General features: G+C 44.2%; 1 protein-coding gene and 1 non-coding gene across 2 annotated transcripts in view; both read right to left on the reverse strand.

Moving 5' to 3' along the window:
* Window positions 1-24426, reverse strand: part of LOC126335589 (cytochrome P450 9e2-like) — an 84487-nt gene extending 60061 nt beyond the window's left edge. Inside the window, exons 1-5 of the mRNA XM_049999028.1 lie at window positions 24244-24426; window positions 16592-16976; window positions 7411-7548; window positions 6770-6975; window positions 1700-1892 (exon numbers count right to left, since the gene is read on the reverse strand). Of these exons, the coding sequence (XP_049854985.1) occupies window positions 1700-1892; window positions 6770-6975; window positions 7411-7548; window positions 16592-16976 (922 nt within the window). The 5' untranslated portion in view covers window positions 24244-24426. The remainder of the gene's footprint in view (window positions 1-1699; window positions 1893-6769; window positions 6976-7410; window positions 7549-16591; window positions 16977-24243) is intronic.
* On the reverse strand, window positions 2256-2330 carry Trnas-cga (transfer RNA serine (anticodon CGA)). The gene has a single exon. It is a non-coding gene; the product is annotated as a tRNA-Ser (tRNA).
* Window positions 24427-24823: the final 397 nt, after the last annotated feature.

Consider the following 24823-nt stretch of genomic DNA (forward strand, 5'->3'; position numbering starts at 1 on the left):
CCTGAATTCCTGATCTGTTATTATATAGTCAATGACAGATCTGGTTCCCCTACCTTCCCTGGTATACCGATGAATGTTCTTATGTTTAAAAAAGGGGTTTGTGATTACTAAGCCCATACTGGCACAGAAATCCAAGAGTTGTTTCCTGTTCCTGTTGGCCTCCATATCCTCTCCAAATTTACCCATAACCTTTTCATACCCTTGTGTTCGATTTCCAATCCTGGCGTTAAGATCACCCATGAGCAGAACACTGTCCTTGTCCTTTGCTCTAACAACTACATCACTGAGTGCCTCATAAAAACTATCCATCTTATCTTGATATGTCCCTTCACAATGCGAATATACTGACACAATCCTAATTTTATTGCTAGACACTGTCAAATCTATCCACATGAGTCGTTCGTTTACATACCTTATTGCAACTACGCTGGGTTCCATTTCTTTCCTGATGTAAAGCCCTACACCCCATTGTGCTATTCCTGCTTCGACTCCTGACAGGTAGACCTTGTATTCTTCCACTTCCTCTTCTTTCTCACCCCTTACCCGAATGTCACTAACAGCTAAAACGTCCAGCCCCATCTTACTTGCAGCCTCTGCCAGCTCTACCACCTTCCCAGAGTAGCTCCCATTGATATTAATAGCTCCCCATCTCATTACCATTTGTTTGCCAAGTCGTGTCTTAGGAGTCCCTGGTTTGTCAGTTAGAGGTGGGACTCCGTCACCTCATAATGTCCGAGGCATTTTGCTCTGATTGTTGCCATCACATTTAATGTATCAGGGAAGCAGGTTGCTAGCCTTACTTGCCCTGAGTCCCTTTGGGTTTTACTCCTAACGGCTGAGGGACTAACCGGTGGATTTGGTAGTCTTTGCCGTAAGGTGACCACGACTCAGAATATGTCCGAGACGCCCAGCCTTATTCCAAAGTAACTGGTATCCCGACTGTCGGCACCACTTACGTGGCCACTCATACGTTGCCCGTGGTTCACGAACTAGGACGTGACTACAGGAATAGTTTCCACAAGTGCCGCTGAACGTATCTACACAAATATATCATTGTACGACGCATAATTCAAGACGTAGACACAGTTAAACGCGTAAAAAGTTCCACGTCATACACGAAGTTTTAATACATTTTTGATTTACCACTAAGATACTCCTATAGTCGAGTCAACTTAAGGAAATTCGTGACACTTGGGAATGCTTTTGACAGCATTCAAAGACGAAGCACAAACGGCTGTAGGGCTATAAAGAGGCGTTGCTGTAGATAAGCTTACAAAATTGCGTTTTCGACTCGTGAAGCTGTTGCAGGCACCCTAGAGAAAGTGTACACAACAGACACAGTTGATTTTTTGCTTTCATTTCGAATAAGAAATTGGCAAAATGAATACCCGGCCAATTCTCGGTTTTTCATATAAAGCTTTAGTTAATCTTATTTACCGACAACAAGAACATGATACTATGAGTTTTTGCCAGACTATAGCAATAATCAGGCAGCGGTATGTTTATATGCACTGTTAATTACCGCGGATGACTACAACAAAAAACTACAATCATATTTTTTGTGTGATGGTTGTATCTAGAAATGGAACAGAAAATACATGGAGCATTTAAAATTTAGACTGAAGAAGAGCAATTTTTTCTGTCGGCAGCATGAAACGCGTCAACCAAACGTCTAAGAACAATGATGATCTGCACTTACGCTTTCCTTTGGGTTCAGTGCTTCCGTCCTTGGCCGCGTCTTCTGAGTTCAGTTCGCCACGACGCGCCTGCATGAGCAAATGGATGACGTCGGGGCGAACGATGCCTTGCTTCTCACGGGTCTCGATGGTTTCGATAACCATGGATCTGAAGAACTCTGTTGCACTCCGGTCGAGAAGCGGTATTCCTAGAAGCTATCAAAAATAAAATACACGAGTTTCACTCAGAAGGCAAAGGAAATTACTGACATACGCTACGTGATCAAAGTATCCGGACACCTGGCTGGAAATGACTTACAAGTTGGTGGCGCCCTCAATCGGTAATGCTGCAATTCAGTATGGTGTTGGCCCACCCTTGGCCTTGATGAGAGCTTCCACTCTCGCAGGCATACGTTCAGTCAGGTGCTGGAAGGTTTCTTGGGAATGGCAGCCCATTCTTCACGGAGTGCTGCACTGAAGAGAGGTATCGACGTCGGTCGGGGAGGCCTGACACGAAGTCGGCGTTCCAAAACATTCCAAAGGCATGAAACTTGGAACTTCCTGGCAGATTAAAACTGTGTGCCGGACCGAGACTCGAACTCGGGACCTTTGCCTTTCGAGGGCAAGTGCTCTACCAACTGAGCTACCCAAGCACGTCTCACGTCCCGTCCTCATAGCTTTAATTCCGCCAGTACCTCGTCTCCTACCTTCCACACTTCTAGAAACATCCCAAAGGTGTTCTATAGGATTCAGGTCAGGACTCTGTGCAGGCCAGTCCATTACATGGATGTTTCTGTTGTATAATCACTCCGCCACAGACCGTACATTATCAAGAGGTTCTCGATCGTGTTGAAAGATGCAGTTGCCATCCCCGAATTGCTCTTCAACAGGGGGAAGTAAGAATGTGCTTAAAACATCAATGCAGGCTTGTGCTGTGATAGTGTCACGCAAAACAACAAGGGGTACAATCCCCTCCCACGGAAAACACGACCACACCATAACACCACCGCCTTCGAATTTTACTGTTGGCACTACACACGCTGGCAGGTGACGTTCACCGGGCATTCACCCCCTGCAATCGGATCGCCACATTGTGTACCGTGATTCGTCACTCCACACAACGTTTTTCCACTGTTCAATCGACCAATAATTACGCTCCTTACACCAAGCGAGGCGTGGTTTGGCATTCACCGGCGTGATGTGTGACTTATGAGCAGCGCTCAAGCATGAAATCCAAGTTTTCTCACCTCCCGCCTAACTATCATAGTACTTGCAGTGGATCTTGATGCAGTTTGGAATTCCTGTGTGATGGTCTGGATAGATGTCTGTCTATTACACATTACGACCCTCTTCAACTGTCGGCGCTATCTGTCAGTCAACAGACGAGACCGTCCTGTACGCTTTTGTACTGTACCGTGTTCTTTCACGTTTCCACTTCACTATCATATCGGAAAAAATGAACCTAGGGATGTTAAGCAGTGTGGAAATCTCGCGTAAGACGTACGACACAAGTGACACCCGATCTCCTGACGACGTTCGAAGTCCGTGAGTTCCGCGGGGCGGCCCATTCTGCTCTCTCACGATGCCTAATGACTACTGAGGTCGCTGATATGGAGTACCTGGCAATAGGTGGTAGTACAACGCACCTAATATGGAAAATGTGTTTTTTGGGGGTGTCCGCATACTCTTGATCACATAGTGTACGAAGTGTGGCTCTAAAATAACGGGATTATTGCTGTAACAATTTTTTTTAAAAAAAGATACTTTGTTTTTGTCACCTTCAATATACTTTCTTCCTCTGCCCCTACATGGAACCATGCGAATTCCCTATTCGTGGAAAAAATGTTGAAATTCTTCCTCTATGGGCTTCTTGGCGATTCTTGCCGCTTTTACTTTCACTGCTTCAACGGACAGAAATCTTGTTCCCTTGAATGCAGATTTGACCTTGGAAAGTAGATGAAAGTCATGTGGTACTAGGTCAGGTGAATACGGTGTATGGTCTAACACCAGGATGCTGTACTTGGCCAGCAACCTCTCAGCAGACAATGCAGTATTAGTGCGTTGTCTCGGTGCAGGACCCATGAATGTTTCTTCAACAATTTGGGCCGGTTTTTTCTTGTTTTCTTATGGAGTTGAGCAAGCTGGTAATATAGATTAATATGTTCACCTTCAAGAAACCAGTGAAGATACACAACTCCATGAATATAGAAAAAAAAATCATCTATGCTTTGACTCTTGATTTGCCTTTCCGATCATTATTTTATATATATTTGCCCTCTGCCAATGCATGGACTAGCTCTTAGTTCCTGGATCATAAGTGAAAAAGCAAGACATTCTGCCACGATATTTCGGCCCACAGATGTCCGGCCATCCTCAGGTGAGCAGAAGAGGTACTCATCTGAGGATGGCTGGACTTATCGTGGCAGAATGTTGATGGGATATCTTCAGTCGTATTCAAAGTGTCAGTACAAACATTTTCAATCGATACTTTTTGTTCGATAGTGAAAGTTTTCAGCACACACTTTTCTCATGTCACATTGGTTATGTACAATTTGCCTTACGCACTCTTTATCAAATCCTACAGCTTCAGCAATCGATCGAGTACTGAACTCAAGGACAGATGGAATCAGATTACCTACTTTTTCGATATTTTCAGCCGTTTCTGCTGTTAAAGTGCATCCCGGGCGTGAGTCATCTTCAACGTCTTCTCAGCCCTCGCGGAAACGTTTGTTCCACTCAAAAACTAGCGTCCATGATAAATTCTTCGCCATACACTTCTTTTAATAAAATATAATTCATGTGAAACCACACGATAATTCGTTGCTCTGTTATTATCATTTTTCCGGCAGAACAAAAGAACAGCTCTTACACAAACGAATGCCACTGCCACACTGATATGTCTACAGACACCAAAGTTGCCGCAATCGACTCTCAAAGAACCCCTATAGAAGGAGATCGCAAAAGGACAATGAAGTTTACGGCGTTCTACGCGCCACATATTGTCTATAATTCAGCCTCAATACTGGCTGGTAATGGTAACATGGGACGGGAATGGAGGTACCCACAGGTAAGCACAGCTTGAGGCTGCGGAGCTTAGTTGAATTGCTTAGCCGACGAGTAACTCACAACAGTGCTACAGTGCTAGTGATGTTGATGCAAAGCAGAGGAATGCCAACGACAAAGCTAAGGAAACATTGCATTATACCTACAACAACAGTTGCCGAAGTTGACATTTCGTCGCAAAGGAGCCCAAAGAATTTCGGAGTGAGCAATAAATGGCAGATGAAATATTTGCGTTTCTGCAAGTTGAGTCAGTAGAATGTGTGGTGCCGTATACGATCGACTGTGTGGACAATATATACGAAATGTACAATGATGGCGACAGTTGCTTAACAAGAGAAAGTCGAGCCATGTAGTTCATCTGCCATGTCGGGCGGGGACTCACAAATTCCGTCTCCAGTGAAGCGCAGTAAAGGAGAATCGTTGTCCAAGGAAAGGATACTAAATATAATTACGTATATTAAAGATCATCCGAAGCATAGTAAAAAACAGTTATGAACAGTCAGCAGTAATATAGCCGTGTAGCGCATGAGAGGAAGTATAGACATTCAAGGTGGGACAAGGTGCGCTTGTTGCAAAAACTGATGTTTTGCACGTTTTAATGATTCTCGATACAATTTACGTTATGTGGATGATAGTGACCTACTACTTTATGCACATCAAAATGCGCGTGACATAAATTACAGTGATTTCAAGGGAAGCAGTGGACGGTTGCATAACTTCAAACAGTGCTACATAATTGGAAGACTTAAGATGAAATTTCAAACAAAGCGTCAACATGACGATGCACAGCAAACTGCGGAATCGGTCCCAAAATTTGTAGACGATGTAAACAAGCTTATCCTGAAGTTCAGTAAGGAATTTGTTGTCAGCTCCGACCAATCGCGATTTAAAGAGAAAATGCATATGAAAGGAACCCTAGAAGTTAGAGGTACCAAGAGAGTTGTATCAAGATCAACTAACATCAATACCTTAACGCGTTAGTAGAAAATTATGCCAACTGTTAGTATGGATGATAAATTAGCGGAAAAGTTATTTATTGTGCTGCGTGAAGTTAAAGGTCCACTGTCTCCTATGATTTTTGTCTCTTGTGCGTCATCTTGCGAGGACAGTAGAGAATATTTACGTCACAGCAAGCAAAAGTGGGAAAAGTTGACGTAAGAGAACTACAACTATGGCATGAGCACTGCTTTTGGACAATAGTTGGTCAAAATAACTTGCTTTTGTTTGATTTATGGGCTGTGTATATAAATCATACTCCTTTAGAGAAAACAATCCCTCCTGAAAAGGGTGTGACAATGCAGTTTGTACCACCTGGAAACGCTGGGCAAATTCAGCCTCTGTGTGTTTGATATTCCATGCCTACAAAACATATTAACACACTATTTGCCGTTACGCTTCGAAGGATAGGCAGTTTCACGATAAGCTCCACGACAGACTGTTTCCCATTAGGTTGAATGTCGTCACTTGCCATAGTTCTCGTCACCCCGTTACACCTATACGATTCTCTAAGAATTCTTTAAGAGTGGGTACCTAGCTGAACATCCTGTACGATTTGTAACTCGCAAGGAGTCCGTCTCCGATCTAGTGGCTCGTTATTTTTCACTCTGTATTCATGGTGCAAGGCACTGGTTTGTTTTTGAAAGTTTACGGCGTCCGTTTTGTGAAGGGTAATATATATATATATATATATATATATATATATATATATATATGCCATAGAAGGTTGATCCCTGCACCTCCCGGACACACATTTTCTGTCGCCCTCCTGATGCACGTGGTGAGTCATTAGCAGCTAAATTTTTTTCTGTGATAATTGTTAACGCAACAATTTCAAGTGAGCTTTACAACAAGACTGAACATGCGACATCGCAGTCAAGTGATTCATTGCGAGCAAGCTTACGCTTCACACCTATTGCTCATTAGCATTTGTCGCAAGCACGCTTACTCTGTGACGGCATCGGTCCCGTTATTCTACAGCCGCACCCCGTAAGTCGACGTGACGCACAGGACGGTGTGGAGTTCACTCTCACCTGCATGAGCTTCGGAGACAGCAGGTAGCCGACGGCCGTCAGTCTGATGTTGGTGAGCTCGCGGCCCATCCGGTAGAACGAGTTCTGCGGTTCCGACAGCGAGTCCACTTTGACACCGAACGCTGTGGTTGCAATGACGTCATTGGTGACGCGCGTGAAGAAGTCCTTCATGTCCAGTGTGAGCAAATTCTCCTTCTCGGCGGAAACTTCAACAATAATATAAACACCATGGGGTCAACATTTTCACTGTTCTTTTTTTCAGCTGAAATACAATGTCGTATCATTTCAGTTCATTCGTGTACAAGAATACAATTTCAAATCCTAGCACTATTTACATTTACGACCGCATAACAACGGACATTACCTTGAAATTAGCATCATCAGCCTCAAGCCACGCACAGCGTCGGTTTACGAGGTTCTGTCGCACCTCTAAATGTCACTGATGTGTTTTGAATCTCACCACTACCGACTACATTCTAAGCAAGCAATTCCAGCTTTTATTCACCGGGTTCTTAGAAGAAATGGCTCTAGACAGACCCGTGATACATAGTAGAGAAGACTCGCGTTGTATGACATGTCAGACCAAAGAACAGTGCGTCATGTCGTATCGAGCATTCAGCGAGCGCTGACAAGGTACTCACCTTCGTAATCGGCAGTTTGACCATCTAAATAAGCAATGACCTGCTGTCCAATCTCTGTTATCAGCGTGAACATATTCTTCATTTTCATCGTAGTAAAAGCAGGGCTGAGCGTAGTTCGCATATCATGCCATTCCTTTCCTAAAAATAGAAGGCAGTAAACAGGGTGTGCAGTCTGACAAATGTCCATTTATTAAATGATATAACATTCAGATAGCATATTTTACTTTACAGGCTCATGCACTTACTAAAATTGTGCGGTGATGGTAATAGGAAAAAGTGATTGTTTTAGGTCATCCGATAACCTTTAGAAGGCCGGTGTGGCCGTGCGGTTCTAGAAGCTTCAGTCTGGAACCGCGTGACCGCTAGGTCGCAGGTTCGAATCCTGCCTCGGGCATGGATGTATGTGATGTCCTTAGGTTAGTTAGGTTTAAGTAGTTCTAAGTTCTAGGCGACTGATGACCACAGTTGTTAAGCCCCATAGTGCTCAGAGCCATTTGAACCATATAACCTTTATTTCTTTGTGTAAGAATACGTTTTGTATGACGTTGAGCGATATGGCCTTACTTGTCACTACTTCTAAATAACTACGTTAGTAAAATTCAAAGTAAGTGTACGATCATTGTGGACGAGAGGTTCTAGGCGCTTCAGTCCGGAACCGCGCTTTTGCTACGGTCGCAGGTTTGAACCCTGCCTCGGGCGTGGATGTGTGTGATATCCTTGGGTTGGTTAGGTTTAAGCAGTTCTTAGTCTAGGGCACTGATGATCTCAGATGTTAAGTCCCATAGTGTTCAGAGCCATTTGAACCATAAGTCTACGATCGGTACTCTTTTTCATAAGAAAACAAATTGTGCAAGGAGTTGTTTTATTCTTGTTGATTCCAGTACGTAAAATCGAATGTCAGTGCCAGATGCTCGAGCACTTGGTTATCCTGATCGCCACCAAGGGAATGGCCGGAACTCGACTGAATAAATACAGGACTAATGATTAGTTAGAGCAGCGAGGAATGAGCACTGCCTGGCCCCGCATTACGACCAACTGTGAGTTCCGCAATATTTGCCAGATTTACATGAAGCGTGACATGTGAAGAGACCACGGTGATAGAGGACGACTTTTGTTTTGCACGCTCTGACAGCCAGCGCACTCGATGGGGTGTAAGACCGAAAGTACTGTACTTGAATTTTATGGTTTTACTGGCGAACGAGACGCTAAACCCAAACACACAGAAATCCTCACAACCACATAAGAAATAGAGACAATATCGGTAATGCTCCCTACGTAAAAATTGCGTCCAATATATTTTCGTTCCAGCATGTTCTGATCACCATTTAATTCTCACTACGGTCATTTTATTGTCCGCCACTCTTGTTTCTGCTCGGTCCTTACTTTTTCCTATCTCGCCTAGTAATTTCCATTATGGGCAATGAACATCTGGAGTTTTTGAGTAGTTCTGACATTAAGAACTCAGAACCCACTGCCACCATTCGGAACTGGTATTATATACTAAATCTAAACTTCACGTATCAGACAAACTGGAAACTTGATTTGGAAAACTTTCCATATTCAATCTTCCATTTATCTGTTTCGATGTCCACCCGGCCGTCGTCTTCCACTACCCTATTTACAAAAAGCCATGAAGTTGTTCTACGGTTTCATTCACGATTTGTACCACTTTCTTTTTGCCGCGTTGATGATTTTACTTTTATAAACACTTCAAAAGCTACTGTATTACTTATTTCTCGTTGTCTTTTGTCTTGGTTTTTTATATTTCATCAGCATGAGTGAATGACATTGTCAAAGATTCACGCTCCATGTTGATGGTGGAATGGTCCCCTGTTACATTTTTTTCATTCGTTTTAGAAGTTTATCTGCCCTCGAGTCTAATAGCAAGATCTGATTTCTTCTAGTAAAATTGTATCCCAGTTGAAATACACTCCTGGAAATGGAAAAAAGAACACATTGACACCGGTGTGTCAGATCCACCATACTTGTTCCGGACACTGCGAGAGGGCTCTACAAGCAATGATCACACGCACGGCACAGCGGACACATCAGGAACCGCGGTGTTGGCCGTCGAATGGCGCTAGCTGCGCAGCATTTGTGCACCGCCGCCGTCAGTGTCAGCCAGTTTGCCGTGGCATACGAAGCTCCATCGCAGTCTTTAACACTGGTAGCATGCCGCGACAGCGTGGACGTGAACCGTATGTGCAGTTGATGGACTTTGAGCGAGGGCGTATAGTGGGCATGCGGGAGGCCGGGTGGGCGTACCGCCGAATTGCTCAACACGTGGGCCGTGAGGTCTCCACAGTACATCGATGTTGTCGCCAGTGGTCGGCGGAAGGTGCACGTGCCCGTCGACCTGGGACCGGACCGCAGCGACGCACGGATGCACGCCAAGACCGTAGGATCCTACGCAGTGCCATAGGGGACCGCACCGCCACTTCCCAGCAAATTAGGGACACTGTTACTCCTGGGGTATCGGCGAGGACCATTCGCGACTGTCTCCATGAAGCTGGGCTACGGTCCCGCACACCGTTAGGCTGTCTTCCGCTCACGCCCCAACATCGTGCAGCCCGCCTCCAGTGGTGTCGCGACAGGCGTGAATGGGGGGACGAATGGAGACGAGTCGTCTTCAGCGATGAGAGTCGGTTCTGCCTTGGTGCCAATGATGGTCGTATGCGTGTTTGGCGCCGTGCAGGTGAGCGCCACATTCAGGACTGCATACGACCGAGGCACACAGGGCCAACACCCGGCATCATGGTGTGGGGAGCGATATCCTACACTGGCCGTACACCTCTGGTGATCGTCGAGGGGACACTGAATAGTGCACGGTACATCCAAACCGTCATCGAACCCATCGTTCTACCATTCCTAAACCGGCAAGGGAACTTGCTGTTCCAACAGGACAATGCACGTCCGCATGTATCCCGTGCCACCCAACGTGCTCTAGAAGGTGTAAGTCAACTACCCTGGCCAGCAAGATCTTCGGATCTGTCCCCCATTGAGCCTGTTTGGGACTGGATGAAGCGTCGTCTCACGCGGTCTGCACGTCCAGCACGAACGCTGGTCCAACTGAGGCGCCAGGTGGAAATGGCATGGCAAGCCGTTCGACATGACTACATCCAGCATCTTTAGGATCGTCTCCATGGGAGAATAGCAGCCTGCATTGCTGCGAAAGGTGGATATACACTGTACTAGTGCCGACATTGTGCATGCTCTGTTGCCTGTGTCTATGTGCCTGTGGTTCTGTCAGTGTGATCATGTGATGTATCTGACCCCAGGAATGTGTCAATAAAGTTTCCTCTTCCTGGGACAATGAATTCACGGTGTTCTTATTTCAATTTCCAGGAGTGTAGCTGTAAAACTGTTATAGGAGTGCGTAGCACAAGTTATTCGAAATCTTGATGTTTAGCCTTCTTTCAGTTCTGCTACATGACGTATTCTAATGAACGCCGTAGCATTGATGCATATATTCTGCATAATAATGACGTATGTTCAATAATTTTTTATATCAAGGGCTATTATTGCAGATTTTGTCACAAATCAGTAAAAATCTTCTTAGGAATCGATGAATCTGAGGCAAATTGGAAATCCATAAAATGCAATTACCCATTTTATACGTATATTGGAACTTAAATAGTGGCAACACTGCTGTGGGGACACTATGGAATGGAATTTACTATTGTGGCTGACAGCACACGTCGTTGACACACCTGCCTTACCTCCGAGCAAATGGACTCGCCCGTCCCACGTCACCGGCGTGCGCTCAATCGGGGGAAACACAGTCACTCGTGAGCGAGCGGTCTGACGTAACGCTGCTGTCACTGTGTTTTCGAGACAGGAACAACGGAGTTGGATCAAGAGAACAGGCTCTGCCAACGGCACTCTACGCCTTCCACGTCGCTGGCAACAGATTCTACGCAACGCTGGTGACTACTTTGAAGGACAGCAACAGGTGCAAACAAGTAACTCTTTTGTATCGGTTGTGAATAAATAGTCGCCACTATTTAAGTTCCAACAATCGTAATTTCATTCACAACTATCAAATTTTTTACTATAGTTTATTCACTTCAAAAGCCAGTTGTTCCTTTCTTCGCCTGATTAAAATCCTTTATTACTGGTACAGGGTGTCCCAGGGAAAACGATCAATATTCAGGGCTGTGACAGGAACGATCATTAGAAACAAAAATTTCTGGTAAACATGGGCTCTAAAATGCATACCATAAGAGCTGTGTGCACTTCTCCATATACTGTGAAACAAATCTCTTCTACTGCAAGCTCTTTGCTTTCCATGTTGTGAGAGGAGGTACATGGATCAAAACAAGAAACAATGGTCTAGTAAAAATGGACTCTAACGTGAATACCGTAAGAGCTATGAACACGAGATGAGTAGAAGAGATTAGAGTTAAAATCTACAAAAAAAAAAATCTAGTTTTCGACCCTTCTGCTGGGATCTTCTTCAAGATCTTATAGTGTCCACTGTAGATTGAGCGTTGCCACAGCCCAGTGTCGCCTTCTCTCATAAAGGGGAGTTTTGGTACAGGAGAAGTGGGATTATTGGATAAAAATCTCGGGCTACCGTCGGTAGGCCATCGTCACTGGATAGTAAGAGAAATCTTAGAGCGCATGTCGAAGAAAGGGGTTACTGGTTAAAACTCCTGTGGCTACCCCTTGTGGGCAAAATCATTGATTAAAAAGCATTTTTCCGGACCTATGCTGGAGAAGATTTGGTTAAAATTTCTCCTGTTGTCATTGGTGGTCCCACATCATTGACTAGAAGCGCAACGGGCAGAGCATGAGAGGGGGAATGTCTAACCAAACTATTGCTGTTCACAGGGGTGGCTTCCAGGGCGTTGTGTGTATTGCGCGCACGCCGCAGTCGCGCATTCTCTTCCTGAAGCACTTTGGAGCTCACCAGTGATGCCTTCCGCTGACTTCAGGCGACTTTCTACCGTGACCCTCCCCAGTGCTCGACGGCTACCGCCCGTCAGCACTCGATGTCTGCCTGGACTTGGTTCAGGCGCGGTTGTTCTTCTGCGTCTTCACTTCACAATCAAATCTTCAGCAGCCGACTCGGACAGCTTCGGAGGGGTTCAATTGTCCCCCATGAATTTGGTACTTAGATGACATTCAATGATTAGTCCACTTTGGAAATCACTGTGCTCTCCTGACCTACCTAGTCTGCTGTTAGTGTTCCTCCATGACAACACGCTACTGCCCACCTCCTTTTATACTGGCCGCTCGCAGTATCTAGTGGCCAATTCAGCATTACATAGGGGCGTCCGGATAGCCAGGTTGACACAGTGTACACTAATATCTACGCTGTACAAGTCTTCTCACCTTTGCATTACTACTGCAACATACATCTATTTGAACCTACTTACTCTCTTCAAACTTTGCTCTCTCTCTACACTTTCTATCACTACACATACCTCAGTTACCAAATTAGCTACATCTAGCTGCCTCCTAAGGTGTCCTGTCAAAGTAGCGCTTCCTTTTATGAAGTTGTGTCATCAGGCTCTTTAGTCCTCGAGTCTGTCTTACGTTTTCAGTAGTTAATCCAGCTACCCAAAGTTTCTGTAACTCCACTAGAGAGTCTTCTCTTGTGGAAGCCGGAAACGATGGATAACAAACGAGCAGCCTTGCACTGAAGAGGCTGCAGATGTTACTCGGTATGTGTTTCTCTGTATATGGATCGTCAGCCGGCGCAGTGACAGCAGTTGAAAGAGGAGGCTCTTCAATGACATCATCAGATCGTAGCTACTAAAGTTATCATATTTAAAAGTGTAATAACAGAAGCTATTGTTACCTGTTACAGTATAATAGAAAGAGTCCAACAATAAAGAGTAGACTTCAGTGACTTGGATGAATGAAATTCATGTCTTCCATACGCACATTGCATAAGGTTTGAGTGAATGCTGACAATTATTTTCATGCTCCTCCGGCTATGTTCTTAATATCCGACGTTTATGCGGCAGTATCATCTACTTTACAACAACATTTTCTCAGTCAGTATAAGTATGTACTACGTAAGTTTCGCTTTGTACTCACCCGCATTTGTTTCACTTCTTCGCTCTTCCTCATACATTCTGTTAGTGTCACTGAAACTACACAATAACACAGTAGTTCAATCACAAAAACAGTCAGTTCCATATGGTTTCTTTGCTTCCCTTTTCCGTCCGCTTTTTCGGGCTATTAGGTTATCGCACTTTTTAAGGTCTGTCAGTGATTCTGGTAACGGAATAGCATCCTGAACGTTGGAGAACGAGGAACAATATTGTTCGCACTAAACACGTCTCTCAAAAAGTAACACTACATCGCACTCTTCGTCCCTTATTCACTGAATACAAGACTAGAAGATTTCTTCAAGTAACATCACTACTGAAGTGCTACTGGCAACCAGAGAATCAACGCTGTATGGAATGATGCAATGCGTGCATTTAGCAATACGCTTATAGTGTAGTAACACAGAAACGTACTAGATAAATTAAAAAATCCTAAATTGGGTGAACTAACACATAGCGAAATCAAGTTACTATTGGACACTTTCACAAAAGCAATGCAAATTAACACAGATGTTCATATATTATTGATAAAGGCTGCTGTGGGACTAATTACAAAACAGTTAACACGCGGATGTCATTTTCAGTTAATGCTGGTATTCCGTATAGCGACTGCGAAACTAATGTGTACAGTTCTTCTTATCTCTACCAGAGCGTCCATTACCTTCGCTGCACAAATCCGGACACTTAGCAGCATCACAGGCGAAGGTATACCCAATTCATTAAGCGTCAGCTCTCTTCTATAAACCATATTTGATTTGGACATGTGTATTACCCAGCGCAGATACGTCGTATAAAATTTTAGATCACACACTAGCCATTCCTAAAGCATAAGCAGGCACAATACATGTTGTAAACCTAATTTATTTCGAGAGGTAATTGTCTTCCAAGAAGTGCTGTTGTATTTCGATATTAATTTACGTAAGTGTGATGTAGGCTTGTCATATAATAGTACTGCGAGAAGAGTGCATTTAAGGATTTCCAGATAACGATATATTTGTCTGTGAAAACTTTTCATGTATACCCACTGTTACCTGGATGGAAAATTTAAATAAACTTAAATAAAAAGGATAAGTTTGATACTCTCACATTTGATTTTTTTCCGTGCTGCCTGACTCTCTACAGTTATCGAGAATGTCTGTCGGAAGAGAAGAGAAATGCATAAAAACAATCATCAGTTGTCGTCCACAGATAGCAAGCATCCAATTGTTCAGAACATGAAACCAAAATTCATCGTTTGCTTCCCTATATACTGATCTGATGACTGGTAAATGGAACTTTCGTTACTTCTTTATAACATACTGTAGTTTCTCCGTCATCCTGAGATAAGGCGAGGAGGGTAACAAATTTTAGAAATCTGTCCTGCGGGGAAAAAAAAAAAACTATGACGGTAATCGTAAACAACGAAATGGGGAAACATACATTTATTGCTCTAGCTTCTCGTGAAAATATCAAGTGACATTCACATTTTCTCGATTAATACAACCCTCTGGTCACCATAGACAAAATCTCAACGTTCAGCTCTACTTCGATACATTATTAAGGTCACTTGCGGATTCGCTTAAAAAATCGATTTGTTGTTTTTCATCTTAAAGCGATGCTTAGAGTTTTTTGAGCAAAACAGTGGTTAAAAGAATTGAACTGGACACGGGGAAATTATTTGTAAGCCAACTTAAAGATCACTCGGCGCTAGACCACACCCACGTTTCCGCTGCTTTCGCTTGTGAAATATTGTCATTAGAACGCCATTCGAAAAAGATACTATATACAGCTGTTTCTCGAGGTGGTAATCCTGTTAGAAGATACGCTTTGTCTTGTATATTTTTGGTTTTCGAGAGTTGTATTGCTTGTAAATATTTCAGTAGTTTCAGTTTTTGCTATTTCATGATTACCGAAGGTTGTTATTATTCCTGCAAAAAATGCATTGCTACTAGTCTCAAGATCTAGAGTTCCTGGGAACATATTATGGCTTCACTTTGAGGCAATTACTGATGGTAGTTCCATCCACGAGAGTGGCCAAAAATGGTTAGTGGGCCCTTGAGGCAACTAAACGAGGAACACAGAAAGGAGAGAAAAATTAAGAATTTAGAAACCAAGAAGACATGCAGCTAGAAGGCATCAGGAATAACAGAGGTGAAGCAAACATTAAATATAACTATAAATTAAATTTCCTGAGAATTAAATTTTCTGAAATGTTTATTTTATGCAAAAAAATCTGTTGGAGCTAGAGGTTTGAAATTTTTTGAGATGTTTCAGGATACTATTTGGGGTAAAGTAGGCTACATACGGTAATGTACTACCAACAGGAAGAAAAATACATCTTGATTAGTTATAGAAAAATACTCTTAATTTTGATTATCAGATTGAAACAGTTCTAGAATAAAAACTTGTGACTGAAATTACGCAATTGTTATCTGCTTTTCACATGGACATATTATTAATGTGTGCGTAAAGTTTCAAGAACCTATGTATGATAGTCAGTGTGACAATTCCAAGTCTTGACCGGCAAATAAACATGTATTTTATTAATCTTCACAAAAATATTGTAATAAAGTCAGAATAGGAAATAATGTGGTTAATTGTATACCAACAATCCCATTGCCCTACAACTTTCATCCTACTAAGAGTTCATGTGTTTTAGTTGGAGCCACGTAAACTCTATGAAAATTGTCAGTGTTTTTTCAGGCGTTCATAGGCAGCAGAATTTTAGATTACAAAACCCGACAGACCACGCAGTCTTCATCTGGCGACACCGGAGATGGAATGTTTACCCAGGCCCCGTTGCGTGGTCTCTGACATTCTCAGATGTCGGATATTATTTAAACCAGTTTTTAAAAGGACATGGACTGGCCACATGAATCACAACGTGTGATGTAGTAACTGTCCATTGGAATAACCAAGCAAGAAGCAGTGGGAGAGATCATTGTGTCATGTTGTTCCATCATATTTTGTAGTGGGGATCCACACTTTTTAACTACTTCACAATCAGCTGTTTCCCAACAAGAAATCATTAAAGAACAGTGACAAAAACTTCAAACTCCAGAAATAGGAGACAGAGCAGTTTTGAGGCTGTAGCGCCACTGCAGGCTGCATAGAGGACGTACGGTCGTGAATGTGCTTACCTTTCAATGCAAGAAGCATGCGCTGTGACAGAAGATTGCTTCTGTCTGCGTTGATGAACTCCATGTGGTCGGTGAAGTGGTCAAAGTCCTTGACGGTGATGGCGCGTATCAGGTCGGGATCTCTGACCATCAAGAGAGGGATCATGAACGAGAAGGCACCTGCGTAGGGGTGCGGCGCCATCTTACGGTACAGGTCGACGAGGACGTCGGGCACCGACTTCCTGTTGAGCAGAACGTCCATCATGTTGCCCACCAGAGGCAAAGGCGTGGCGTACGGGATGCCGCGGCCAGAGAAGCTGCCGACGTAGCGGCGCCACCACAAGATGAGGAGCGAAGTGGCGGCCAGCACCGCTGACACACACATCGACCAGCAGTCGGCAGCCATCTGGAGGGAAGCGCGAAATGCTCTTCTTATAACGGGCTTGCGACGAGTGTCGCATAACGTGACTGGCGTTACTGAGGGTGAATATTCTGTATTCAACCATTTATTACCTCCAAATTGAAAATATAATTTACTGTACTGACAGAATTTTTTCTTTTCCAGCTAATTTACATTAGTCGCAGTGTGTAGTTGTAAGCGTTGTATGTAAGCATGGCAAGTTGCTGTTCCACCAGCTGCGACATAGTCACGTATATGGACAGTGATCAAATACTGCCAAATGTTCTTTATTCCAGCCTTTGATCACAATATCTACAATATAAAAATGTATACACATAATGAGCAGTGTGTCTTTCAACACAATACAGCATTACCTACCATAATATACTATCATGCAACCAGGGAAATGTACTTCAGTAGCTAGTTGCAAAAACTACTGTATGGACGATGTGTCCTATTCTACACCTTATTTTAGATCCATGTGACGATTCTGTGATGAGTATATTTATATGTTTTGACGTTGCCATTAAGGCCATATCGCTTTAGGACATGGTGTAGAAAAGGTACTTTTTACAGTATTTTACCTGTACATTTCCCTGGTTCTAAGATAGTATATTATGATACGTAATGCTGCATTGTGTTGAAACACACACTGCTCACTATGTGTATATACACTCCTGGAAATGGAAAAAAGAACACTTTGACACCGGTGTGTCAGACCCACCATACTTGCTCCGGACACTGCGAGAGGGCTGTACAAGCAATGATCACACGCACGGCACAGCGGACACACCAGGAACCGCGGTGTTGGCCGTCGAATGGCGCTAGCTGCGCAGCATTTGTGTACCGCCGCCGTCAGTATCAGCCAGTTTGCCGTGGCATACGGAGCTCCATCGCAGTCTTTAACACTGGTAGCATGCCGCGACAGCGTGGACGTGAACCGTATGTGCAGTTGATGGACTTTGAGCGAGGGCGTATAGTGGGCATGCGGGAGGCCGGGTGGGCGTACCGCCGAATTGCTCAACACGTGGGCCGTGAGGTCTCCACAGTACATCGATGTTGTCGCCAGTGGTCGGCGGAAGGTGCACGTGCCCGTCGACCTGGAACCGGACCTCATCGATGCACGGATGCACGCCAAGACCGTAGGATCCTACGCACTGCCGTAGGGGACCGCACCGCCACTTCCCAGCAAATTAGGGACACTGTTACTCCTGGGGTATCGGCGAGGACCATTCGCGACTGTCTCCATGAAGCTGGGCTACGGTCCCGCACACCGTTAGGCTGTCTTCCGCTCACGCCCCAACATCGTGCAGCCCGCCTCCAATGGTGTCGCGACAGGCGCGAATGGAGGGACGAATGGAGACGTGTCGTCTTCAGCGATGAGAGTCGCTTGTGCCTTGGTGCCAATGATGGTCGTATGCGTGTTTGGCGCCGTGCAGGTGAGCGCCACAATCAGGACTGCATACGAGCGAGGCACACAGGGCCAACACCCGGCATAATGGTGTGGGGAGCGATCTCCTACACTGGCCGTACACCTCTGGTGATCGTCGAGGGGACACTGAATAGTGCACGGTACATCCAAACCGTCATCGAACCCATCGTTCTACCATTCCTAGACCGGCAAGGGAACTTGCTGTTCCAACAGGACAATGCACGTCCGCATGTATCCCGTGCCACCCAACGTGCTCTAGAAGGTGTAAGTCAACTACCCTGGCCAGCAAGATCTCCGGATCTGTCCCCCATTGAGCATGTTTGGGACTGGATGAAGCGTCGTCTCACGCGGTCTGCACGTCCAGCACGAACGCTGGTCCAACTGAGGCGCCAGGTGGAAATGGCATGGCAAGCCGTTCCACAGGACTACATCCAGCATCTCTACGATCGTCTCCATGGGAGAACAGCAGCCTGCATTGCTGCGAAAGGTGGATATACACTGTACTACTGCCGACATTGTGCATGCTCTGTTGCCTGTGTCTATGTGCCTGTGGTTCTGTCAGTGTGATCATGTGATGTATCTGACCCCAGGAATGTGTCAATAAAGTTTCCCCTTCCTGGGACAATGAATTGACGGTGTTCTTATTTCAATTTCCAGGAGTGTATTTTTATATTGTAGATCTGAGGATGGTCATTACTGACTGAAAAAAATTGATATTGTGATCAAAGACTAGATTAAAAAATATTTTAAGTTGCTGTTTGGTAGAGTAAAGTAAAATTCTTAAGTGTGCCATTGGCAAAAAACAAAAAATAAGTGTATTAAGGGCACCAATGGCAAGACCATATTTAAACTACACAATTATTGCATTCTTCCAGAAAATCTGTGTATTTTAGACCAAGTCTACAATAATAGTAGTTACCCTTTGTTGTTCTTGCGGTCTTCAGTCCCAAGACTGATTTGATGCATCTGTCCTTGCTACTCCATCCTGTGCGAGCGTTTTCATCTCCGAATAACTACTACAACATTGTTCTTCTGAATCCGCTTACCACATCGCTTGGTATTCCTCTGCGACTTTTATCCCCCTCATTTCCCTCCAATACTAAATTTGTGATCCATTGAAGTCTCCGAATGAGTCCTATCAACAGAATCAACCGATACCTTCTACTGGTCAGTTTGTGTTATAAATTTCTTGTCTCTGTTCTGTTCAGCACCACTTCATCAGTTACATGATCTACCCATCTAATCATCAGCATTCTTCTGTAGCACATTTCAAGAGCCTCTGTTGTCCTCTTATGTAAACCGTTATCGCACATGATTCACTTCCACAGGTGGATACACTCCATTAAAGTACGTCCAGAAAAAAAAAAAAACTTGCTAACCCTTAAATCTATATTCGATGTTAACAAATTTCTGTTCTTCAGGAACGCTTTTCTTGCCATTGCCAGTCTACATTTTATATCCTCTCTACTTCGATCATCTTCAGGTATTTTACTGACCAAGTAGCAACAATCATCTACTACTTTAGGCGTCTCGTTTCCTACTCTAGTTTCCTCGGCATCACCTGATTTAATTCGACTATATTCCATTATCCTTGTTTTGCTTTTGTTCATGTCTATCTGATATCCTCCTTTCAAGACACTGTCCATTCCGTTCAAATGCTCTTTGAAGTTATTTACTGTCTCTGACAGAATTACAGTGTCATTGGCAAACCTTGAATTTTTTATTTCTTCTCCCTGGACTTCAATTGCTACCAAAATGTTTTTTCGGTTTCGTTTAGTGCTCGCTCAATGTAAGGATCGAATAACATCGAGGAAAGGCTTCAAACCATGTCTCACTCCCTTCTCAACCGTTGCATCGCTTTTATGGCCTTCGACTCTTATAATTGCCGTCTGTTTACTATACAAGTTGTAAATAGCCTTTCGGTCCACGTGTTTTACCCATGATACCTTCAGAATTTTAAAGAGAGTATCCCAGTTCTTTACTGTTGCTTAATAACCTATGCTGAAGTTTTCAGTGTGAAGAGATATTCGTTATGGCAAATATCAGAAACTGTATTGATATGTAAAACACTATTATTTTTCACTCGCACATTTTGCAAACAGTATGGCTGGTTTCGACCTCCCTAGGTAATCTTCAGATCTAAAAACAAAATAAAACTGAATAGACACTGTCTACTGTTTTACAAAATGCAGAAAATATTGTAAATGACTGTTGGATTTATTTACGCAATTGCATCAGCAACCCGTACTTCCCTACAATTAAAAAAATAACAGAAAGTGCTTATTAAGTTTCACTTTGTCTTTAGAACTGAAGATGATCGATGGAGATCGAAATTGGTTATACTGAACTGAAAAATAGTCGATGTATTAATATTGAGGCACTGAGGATCATAAAGGTTCAAAACATAGAAACGAAATTGTGAGGCAAATAGATGTTTGTGGAAATCAGTTTCATAGACAAACCAGCAGTCTCATACGTGTGAATTGCTTTCTAAGCAAGTCTCAACATCCTGTACTTCCTATGAAGTAATAGTGTACCCACTTCAGGTTATGAAACGTTAATTAATATTTAAGATTACATTTATTGTTAAGGTTAATTCGCAAAATTTTTCTTATATAGGCTAGTAACGATAGTTTCTTTCTGAAGCTGCAAACTTTTTAATTAATTTAAAACTAGAATCAGAACATAAAGATCAGGTACTAAATGCATCACACACACACGCACACACACACACACACACACACACTCACACACACACAGACACACACACACACACACATACACGTACGTCCTATTCCAACACGTTATGGCCCTCCTTATCACTTTTGTTATGAACCTTCTGTGGCTTGAAGTGTAGATAAAACTGCCGATACACTTCCGATTACGTAGCGTTAGTGCTACGTAGATGATGTGGATACTAAATTGTGTTCTCAACCCTAGATACCAATTGAGCAGTTGAGCGTATGTACCAATTCATTCTTTGTGCTTTGGGCCCACACGGAAATGAATGTTCGAGAGTTAGGCGAGGCAGCATTTCGTGAATGTTCTTGTATAGAGTATGAGGCTACAGACATAGATAGACCTGGTTTATCAGAAGATCAAAAAATGTCAGGAACATATATTTATGCTATAATGTCAAAATTAATGACGGTATGTTTTAAACTGCTCTCGAGTTTTTGAAAGAAAATGATTAATATCTTTCTTCAATAAACTAAGATTGAATATGATAAACTCGAGGTCACTTTCTTACGTATTGCTTTGGCACGAATAGAACTGCAGCAAGTGAACTTCTGTTTAAGAGTTGCAGTGCCTCTCATTTACCAGTGTGTTATTTACCACGTACTGGCATTGAGGGAGTCCTGGCTTTTTCACTGTACCTGTGAGAGAGCAGCTTGACAGTGTCGGACCTTTCTTTCTCGTAACAGTATCTGGGCTGGGCTGGCCCAGCTCTCTAATATCAGTTACTTCTTAGGCAACGAGGAAAAGTCCGTAGACTCTGAGGCGACAGGTACGTATATTCTCCTGCCACAGGCTCCACTCCAGTCTGCCTCCAGCAGTGGAAGGTAATCCTTTGAAAATGCCAGCCACTCGTGTTGCCTAACCGTCAGAAAGATTGCTAAACAAACGTCAGCCGAAGATCCCATGAGACTAGCTAACAGGCATTGTGGCTTGTAGCAACGTGTCGTAAGTTTCCCACTCGTCATCAAATTCTTTCGTACCCATTAGTTGCGTTTGGTTGTTTTTGGGGGAGGAGACCAGACAGCGAGGTCAACGGTCTCATCGGATTAAGGAAGGAAAAGGAAGGAAGTCGGCTGTGCCCTTTAAAAGGAACTGTCCCTGCGTTTGCCTGGAGCGATTTAGAGAAATCACGGAAAACCTAAATCAAGATGGCCGGACGCGGGCTTGAATGGTCGTCGTCCCGAATGTGAGTCCAGTGTGCTATACTCATTAGTCTTCCTCTGAAGATGACGACACGAAAACTTGCTGAATTGTTGTTGCTACACGACGCTGTCACTCCAGTAATAACGCGAGAAGATTGTGTAGCTGTTCCGAATGAAGCTTGTAAGCCAGTGTATTACTAAAGAGCAAAGGCCGAAAAGGAATACTGAACAACTGCCTTTTTTACAGCGTAATCTGTAAACTCAACACTGTAAGTATCATAACATACAGATTCTTCCTTGTTCTTACCGATGAGCTATTAGGACTTAGCTATAAAAGCTGAAAATCCCTCTCTGAACCTCAGTTATACAATGAGGTGACAAAAGCCCCGGGGCGCCTCCTAACACCGCGTCGGACGTTATTTCGACCGGCGTAGTGCCGCAACTGGACGTGGCATGGACTGAAAAAGTCCTTGGAAGTCCGCTGCAGAAACACTGAGCCATGCTGCCTCTATAGCCGTCCGTAATTGAGAAAATGTTCAAGATGCAGAATTTTGTGCTGGAACTGATCTCTCGACTATGTCAGATAGACGTTCAAAGAGATGTACATGGGGCGATCTGGGTGGTCACATTATTCGGTCGAAATGTTCAGAATGTTCATACTGGTCTCTAACAATTGTGCCCAATGGCTTGACGCATAGTCATCCATAAAAATTCCATCGTTATTTGAGAGCATAAATTCGATGAATGGCTGCAAATGGTCTCTAAATAGCCGAACAAAAGCATTTCCAGTCAATGATCGGTAGAGTTGGACCAAAGAATCCAGCCCATTCCATGTAAGCACAGCCCGAACCATTATGGAACCACCACCTGTTTTCACAGCGCCTTGTTGATGACTGGGTGCATGGGTTCGTGGAGTCTGCACCACTCTCGAACCCTAACATCAGTTCTTACCAACTGAAATCGTGACTCACGTTAGCAGGCCACGGTTTTCCAGTCGTTTAGGGTATAACCGATACGAGCAACAGCCCAGGAGAGGCTCTGCAGACGGTGTCGTGCTGTTAGCAAAGGCACCCGCCACGGCCGTCTGCTGCCATAACCAATTAACGCCACATTTTGCCGCGTTCTCCTGACGTATACGTTCTTCGTACGTCCCACACTGATTTCTGCTGTTTCTTGACGCAGTGTTGTCTGCGCAAACGCCTCTGCTCTCGGTCGTTAAGTCCGTGGTGGCAGGTTACGTCTGAGATTTGGTGTTCTCGGCACAGTGTCGACACTTTGGATCTTGGTATACTGAAATCCCTAACGATTTCCGAAATAGAATCTCAGGCTCGTCTCGCTTCAATTACCATTCCGTGTTCAGAGTCTGTTGATTTCCGTCTTCTGGCAGTAATCGCGTCGGAAACCTAAACCTTTTCACATAACTGACCTAAGGAGAAACGACAGGCCCGTCAATGCACTGTCCTTTGGTACGACGTTAACATACTCCCAGAACTTGAATATGTGCATATCGCTATCCCATGACTTGTCACTTCAGTGGATACTTCGTCTCTTCCTGAAACTCTGTGTGGGTGAAACTACACACGAACGTGAGAAGTGCTGCTGCCAGTTGGCGTCTGTCCGAACCGCACAGTTACTTCTCTGACGTAGCCTGTGGCCATTTGCTTTCGGATATTAGGTATGGTTGGCAAATTGCGACTTTGCTCACTGGAGACTTCCGTAAAGTGTGAACAGACGCAGCGAGAGAGAGCGCACGCCGTCAAACTGCGTCTAGTCGCTGCGAAAGTGACGTTCCGTAGATATTCCGTTCGTCTGACTGAGGAAATGCTGTTTAGAGGTGCAGACCTATTTCTAGCTTTTGTGGACGGCTGCGCGAATTCTTACTGTTATCGCCTGTGTTGAATTTGGTGCAGCACTACGACTAACAAAGTGAAACGTACGTCTTCGCTAAGATAGCACTCACCTCAGCGGCACCTCCGTAGTAACGAAGTTCGGCGGCGGCGGCCGGCTGCCGATTGAGCCACAGCGCAGGCCGCTGGCCACGTGGTGCTGGGGGAGTGGCTGTTACTTTGTAGAGGTCGGTGGGGAGGGGCGGGGAAGGGAGGGGAGGGCACCGCTGTCGCCACAGGCCGCTGCAGACTCTCCTCGATGACAGACGCTGAGCAGCGCAGTCCGCGGGACACAGGAGGGAGGCACTCTCCCGCACAACCAAGCAACGCCTTCTACTGTTCGTGGCTGAAAGTCACACATTCCGTGAAGTATCGAAGTCTGATAGCAGCTCTACTGAATTCTGTGATCGTTACAGTTTTTGGAAGCGCACTGGACTCCTTGCGTGCATTGTTTCAGAGAAGGACTTAAATATGGTATTTTGCAAAAACCGGCAGTGCAAGATCGTCCTGAGTAGCCAATGTTTCATGGAGCTGTAAATAAGAGCGTGTCCTGAATTAATACCTCTTTTCTGTATTTTCAGCATAACTGTCATGGATTAAATAACCTTAGTTTCTTGATTAATTATGTGCCAATCTTGATTTCGTATTCTCTTA

The sequence above is a fragment of the Schistocerca gregaria genome, chromosome 2 (genome assembly GCF_023897955.1).
Source record: "Schistocerca gregaria isolate iqSchGreg1 chromosome 2, iqSchGreg1.2, whole genome shotgun sequence".
Lineage (NCBI taxonomy): Eukaryota > Metazoa > Arthropoda > Insecta > Orthoptera > Acrididae > Schistocerca > Schistocerca gregaria.